At 34.9% G+C, this 6,831-nt stretch overlaps 1 protein-coding gene across 2 annotated transcripts; it reads left to right on the plus strand.

Moving 5' to 3' along the window:
* Nucleotides 1-4,788: 4,788 nt before the first annotated feature.
* Nucleotides 4,789-6,830, plus strand: LOC111285568 (putative polyamine oxidase 5). Of its 2 annotated transcripts, XM_089763178.1 has the most exons (2): nt 4,789-6,087; nt 6,352-6,830. In XM_089763178.1, the coding sequence occupies exons 1-2, from the start codon at nt 5,118-5,120 to the stop codon at nt 6,810-6,812; spliced, it is 1,431 nt and encodes a 476-aa protein (XP_089619304.1). In that variant the 5' UTR covers nt 4,789-5,117; the 3' UTR covers nt 6,813-6,830. The 2 variants fall into 2 exon arrangements, with proteins under 2 accessions (XP_089619304.1, XP_022730814.2); XM_022875079.2 differs by having other exon boundaries at nt 4,795-6,830.
* The last annotated feature ends 1 nt before the right edge of the window (nt 6,831 follows it).

The following is a 6,831-nucleotide window of genomic DNA, read 5'->3' on the forward strand; positions in this document are numbered from 1 at the left end:
TTTGAATTTCTCCTCCTGCAGCTTTTTCCTTTCTGTTTCTTTATCATTTTTTATTTTAATTGCTCAATTACAATGAAAATGGTGTCTCATGAAGAAGAAGTAAAAGGCTCTGGCAATGGGAAAGCATAAAAAACTAACGGAAGGGCACACATAAATGTCCAGGAACATTCCAATTGATTTGAAATGAAATCCTGACGGAACCTTTGAAAGACGTTTGTAACGTAGTAGCAGGAGGAATGGTTTATAGGGCGTGCCAATGGGAAAAGAAAAGATAAGAAGGGATTTCCATCAAATGACAAGGCCAGCTGATACGATACAATATGACTCGCTGGGAGTGCCAGGATACCGCCAAAAGCAAAGATAAACCAAAACACTCATCATGGTTGTAATAACGTGACAGGGATTGAAACCAAAGGTAGATAATTTCTCTTTTTTTTCAAGGTTTTAAAGTAAGGTTTAAGAACATTCACATTTTTATTAGTTTTTTGGTTCAATTTTCAAACTACGGCCCAAATGAATCTCGACTCTTAGCATCAAGATCCAGCATGAGTCATTATTATTGGAAGCTTTAAGGATCCAGACATCAAAACCAAGTCAATGGGCCTGACCCAATGCCTTAAGCTGTGGTTGGGTTTTTATTTCAGTGGGATGAGCCCATTGCTAATCGACTTCCCAAGGGAAAATTACCACTATTTGCAAAATTTTGAAAAGCGCATTGCAGGATTTTCCCCAAGCAGCAAAGGACAGTTTCTCTTTGTCACAGCTGAGCTGGAGACAAAGAAATTCTTAGTCTGATTTCGATTGTTGAGTGGATATCAATGTAAGGCAAGGCAGATATATTGTTGGCCTATTTTTGGTCATTGCTTCATTGGTAAGAAAGATTTAAGCTATATTTGTCCATGCAAATGGTTTTCATAAAAGAAAATTTTTTTTGGTAGGAAAAGCTAAGGCGAACAGGCTTAAAAATGGTACTCATAAAACAATGATATATGAATGATAGATCGATTCCTTTTATATGGACGTTACCACTCAATAAAAATGCACTACTTGGGCATTGGGGCAGGCAGGACTCTCCCATTCAGGTTAAAAAACCTTAAATATTATCCAAGGAGTGTTGAAGGATAAGATTACTTGTGAAGGGGAGAGAGAGGGAGTTGTAATCACTCAAAGTCTCAAATCAAAACTAACACCAAAAAAAAAAAAAAAAAGATTGAAAAATGTGATTGTGATGGTTGAAAATTGAGTGATAATTAAAGGGGTGCAAATACACTTCATTTGGCAATTAAAATGAAGAATTAGAGAAAATTACAAATAAAGTTAAGATAAAACTATGCTTTTTTTGTCCTTGTCACAAATTCTTTTAGGACATTAGGCTAAATTCAATGTATCTTTTTTTTCCTATCTTTTCTACCTCAGCATATGAATGAAAATTTTATTCCATGCCATCTCTTTTTCTTATCCATTCATTTTCCTTTCTAATTTTCTCATCTTTTGTATTCCTCCTATAAGCAAAATATAAGTAAATTTGAACCCCAAACTTAACTAAATTGATTTATACATGCAATCATATTTTTTATTTTTAAATTGAAATCTCTTTTATATTAGTTGGACCAATGGATACCTCAAATATGTCATTTTTAGGCACATACAACGGCTGCTGACCCCATCTATTTTAGATAGAAATTGAAATTAAGGACTAGCAATTAAATTTAGCACTTAGCAAGAGAAGGGGACAGTTGGTGGCTCAAGAACTCTAGCCTAGCTTGTTCTTACAAGACTTACATTGATACATATTCTCCAAGTTTCAATATGGGATTTCATTCTTAAAGTGAAGAAAACTATCTAAAATGCAAAAATAAAAAACCAAAGTAAGAAACTAAATAATTAATCAATCTTTTACAAATGCAATTTGTATTAAAATATGAAATACAAAATGCATTTAAAAATTTTTTTTTAATCAAATTGTATTAGTCTTACTACTATTATGATTGGATTTTGGACGATGGCAATCATTTTCATTTGAGAGCAAAAAAGGGGTGAAGAGATGACGTAATCGAGACACAAAAAGAAAAGTAAAACCCAACAAAGATTGGGAAATGATAATTAAAATCACTACTTTTGTCCACGTCAAATCATTCTCACATCAAGAAAAAAAAAAGTAGAATATCTTTGAAAAAGAAAAAAAAAGTTTTTCTTGTTTTTTACCCTGTTTTTTTTTTAAGTTTTAACCTCCTCAGTCCAAGGTTTTCCCAGGTTTTGGCATTTCTCCTCCAAATGCACGTGAAGCCAAGGAGAGGCATTTGATTTTGGGTCCATGCTTCAATGCTCGAGGAAAAATATATCTTTTGATCACGAGAGACGATGTGGAAAATAAATAGTATGTATTGGGGGACTGTAGAATTTTGACTTGTCTTGATTATGCCTTGATAGTGATGCATCAACCAGTCTTTTTACACTTAAATGCCCCCATTAATTGAAAGCATTCAAGGGATTGTTTTTCTTCTATCTTCTCTACTTGTGCTTTTGACCATGATTGTCAACGACAATTTCATCCATTATCAACCCCATAAATCCAAGTCAATCGTCCCTGTTAATAGCAGAAATTATAATTTGCCCATAGTGTTTCGATGGGTTTTCAAGCAATATGGAAAAGGGCAGGAACTTTGGGATTAAGACAAATAATCCTACAAATATACTTTCTCCTATAAGGCTGCTTCACAACTGGTCACAGATTCACTATCATCTTTGCATGATTTCTTGTGTATATGCATTGTTACATAACAACAGCTGTTTACAGAATATTAAAATTTTGATAATTTAAAATTCAAAATTTATTTCAATTTGTTTATGTAATTATTCTTAAAAACGGTAACCTTTTCTCTTATCTTTAAACTACGTTTCTTTTGTAAAAAACTTGACAACTCCAAAAAAAAAAAAAAACCACATAAAAATAATTTTTATTTAGAACCTAGTAGTGTTAATTAGTAGTAAAAAAAATTCAGTGTGATTATAGCAGTTAACCCAGTCAGATGTCAAAGACAAATGGGTAGTTAAAAATGATTGAATTTTTTTGGCAGACAAGTATCTGAAAACTTATTTAATTGTCTTTCACCTTTATTTCTTTAGATTTTTAATTTAGAATAGATTTGATAATTAAAATATGGATCCGCACTACCTTTCATGAAGATTTAGATGAAAGTTTGAGCATTGAGAGATGTCGACAGAAATTAAAATGTAATTAAAAATTAACAAAAATCCTTTGCTAAAGAGAAGAGACAGAGGAGGAACATATGCAGAATCATGTAGCCAATTGATTTATATATAATATAATAATAAACTATGGGTCATGGTAATATATAAAACTATTTGATTGTGCTTATCTTCACCCAACGTTTAATGGTGGCTTTATCTCACATCAGTTGACATTCAACCTCGTGGGCCAAAAAAAAAAAAAAAATCAAAACCCTCAAATGATATTGAGATTTCCATGGTTAGATAATGATACAAAAATACCCTAACGTAAATGGTATAGTAAAAAGATAAGTTAACATAATCATTGTTTTTTTATATTTGAGAGTGTGGAAAATTAAATTCTAATTATGAAACTAAAAGTCTTAAAACTTTATTAATAAATCAAAATGATTGTTAGTTTAGCCTAATCCAGTGATTAATATTAATTGTTACGTGCTTAATCATAACTAATAGGAATAAAAAGATAATAATTTGTTGAGTAGAGAAGTAAAGTGAAGAGATGAGGATGGAAGTCAAGTCAGCTGATCTTATTAAGCTTTTTAACATTAGTACTTTATTTTAAACAACGTTAGTTGGGATCGAGATAGAAATGACAAGAGATCTTGGTCTAGTCTAAGAATATTTGTTCAATCGAAGATGAAAGTTTTAATTGCTATTTTCTTTAAGAAACGGATTAGTAAATAAAGCAAAGGCTTGAAATCTGTTATGTTTTTGAAGATAAATCCAACCAAAGGGGTTTGAAACATGAAAAAGAAAGCATGTCACATTTTGCCCCCGGGAGTACCTGGCCATAATAATCCTCTTCACTGTTATAAGTAATCTATGATGTTTTGTTGCTTCTAAATCCGCCGTATGATCCAAAAACTAATGAATGTCCCACTACTTGTCCATCTATACTTGCTTAAATGCAAAGAAACAAATGCATTTCCCTTTTATTAATTTGATGCAGCTTCACTTTGAATAAAAATCATCTTCCCTCTCTTCCACCAAGAAGGGAGGAGTGAGAGTGCTTCACTCTAAATGGAAACAACCGCCCTCCCCTCATGAAAGAAAGAAAGGAAGTTCAAAGAACAGCTAAATCATCAAATAAACAGTGTTTTTTTTCCTATTATACCTAGATTTAAGATAGTTTTTTGTTAAAATTTTAAGACTGTGGTTATACTCATCTAAACTTGTAATAAATTGATCATTCTCCAATGTGTCAATTCATGGATGCTTGGAATGCTGACAGGAATGAAGGGTAGAAGCTCATGGCATGGGCAAAAATATTGTATCCTGAAGGCACATATAGCAAAGGGTGTTTATAAATTGTTACATTTTGTATGATTACCTAATTATGGTCTAGGACAGGCCTATCGAAGTGATCAGGATCAGTGACTTGTCCAGTTGGTGGACCGTCCTCAACCTTAATTTATATGTGAGGTGTAATTGTCCTTCGTAATAACTCTCTAATATTTTCTTCTTTTAATGTACTTTTAATGTACTAATACTCCAATATTCTTGAAAATTATGGCGAGTCAAACAGTCTTATACATTGAAATATAAATGGCAGTGTGTTTGAGGAAGACTAGGAGAGGATATTGAGAGTGAGTGGCTTTTAGGGTATAAGCTATATTTGTAGCTGTAAAGTTCAAGAAAAGTAGTGCCCTGTCTTTATTAGAGAAATTAAATAATGTGAAGAAATTAAAGTCTCAAGAAGGCACAGACTATAGAGTATACACTCCCCTTATAAATTCCTTATCAGTAACTCAATATAACCTCACAGTTCTTCAGTCTTCACTCTCTTCTCTCCTTCGGAAAATTTCTCCAATTGTTTCTTGAATCCTTTTCTGCTGCTAGTGAAGCTTTGTAAGGTAGAAACCATAATGGCCAAGAAGCCTAGAATTGTGATAATTGGAGCAGGGATGGCTGGTCTTACTGCAGCTAACAAGCTTTATACTTCCACTAGCTTTAATGATTTGTTTGAGCTATTTGTTGTTGAAGGTGGGACTAGGATTGGTGGCAGAATCAACACTTCAGAGTTTGGTGGTAACAGAATTGAGATGGGTGCTACTTGGATCCATGGTATAGGAGGCAGCCCAATTCACCAAATTGCTCAAGAAATCCATGCACTAGAGTCTGACAAGCCATGGGAGTGCATGGATGGCTTATCGGATGAGCTAAAGACCATTGCTGAAGGTGGGTTCGAGCTGAATGCCTCTATTGTTGACCCCATATCAACCCTTTTCAAGAACCTGATGGATTTTGCTCAAGGAAAGCCGACAGAAGACAGTGCGGGCACTGAAGATGTTCGTTACTATAATTTTGCAGCTAAAGAAGCATCCAAAGGTTGTACAAGCAATGGTGGCTTTGGCAACCACAGTGTCGGTGCTTTTCTTAGACAAGGCCTTGATGCTTATTGGGATTCTTCCAAGAACCGTGAGGAGCTCAGAGGATACGGTAAATGGAGCAGAAAGTTGCTAGATGAAGCCATTTTTGCCATGCATGAAAACACCCAAAGGACTTATACTTCAGCTGGTGATCTGTTGACTCTAGATTTTGAGGCAGAAAGCGAATACCGCATGTTTCCGGGCGAAGAAATCACCATTTCTAAAGGCTACTTGAGCATAATCGAATATCTTGCATCTGTTCTTCCTCCTGGTGTAATCCAATTAGACCGCAAAGTCTCAAGTATTGAATGGCAACCTGAGGGTCATCAATCTGTAGAAATGGCAAATGTTTTTGATTCCAGGCCTGTGAAGATACACTTCTGTGATGGATCGGTTATGTTTGCTGATCATGTGATTGTCACAGTTTCACTAGGGGTCCTCAAAGCCGGAACTTGCCAAGATTCAGGTATGTTCAATCCTCCCCTTCCTTCTTTCAAGACAGAGGCTATATCAAGACTCGGATATGGTGTTGTTAACAAGTTGTTTCTCCAATTGAGTCCAACTGGTAATCGAAAAGCCAATGTTACGGACAAGTTTCCTTCCTTGCAAATGGTTTTTCATCCTTCAGACTCCGATTTAAGGCATAAAAAGATCCCGTGGTGGATAAGGAGGACAGCTTCCCTGTGTCCTATTTATAACAATTCAAGCGTCTTGCTATCTTGGTTTGCAGGGAAAGAAGCTCTTGAGCTCGAAACGCTTAGCGATGAAGAGATTATAAACGAAGTGTCAACAACAGTTTATAGTTTATTATCACAACCCCACAAGGAAGTGAAGTCTAATAATTCCCATGAATTCTGCAATGAGAATGTGAAATCTATTGAGAGCTCAAGTGAAAGTGAAGTAAGATTTGTTAAGGTTTTGAAGAGCAAATGGGGTAGTGATCCTCTATTCTTGGGATCTTACAGTTATGTTGCGGTTGGATCTAGTGGTGCTGATTTGGACACAATGGCTGAGCCATTACCAAAGATTGGGAGCTGTGAGTCAAGCAGTGTGCATCCACTTCAAATTTTGTTTGCTGGGGAGGCTACACACAGAACACACTATTCTACAACCCATGGAGCTTATTTTAGTGGTCTCAGGGAAGCCAATAGGCTTCTCCAACACTATCATTATGTTGGCAATTTAATTTAATTTTTTTTTATTACCCTAT

Source organism: Durio zibethinus, chromosome 6 (assembly GCF_047325235.1).
Source record: "Durio zibethinus cultivar Kanyao isolate XHJ-2024 chromosome 6, ASM4732523v1, whole genome shotgun sequence".
Lineage (NCBI taxonomy): Eukaryota > Viridiplantae > Streptophyta > Magnoliopsida > Malvales > Malvaceae > Durio > Durio zibethinus.

Bases quoted from the DNA above. Each gene is read 5' to 3' on its own strand.
- LOC111285568 (XM_022875079.2), top strand. From the start codon at position 5,118: ATGGCCAAGAAGCCTAGAATTGTGATAATTGGAGCAGGGATGGCTGGT.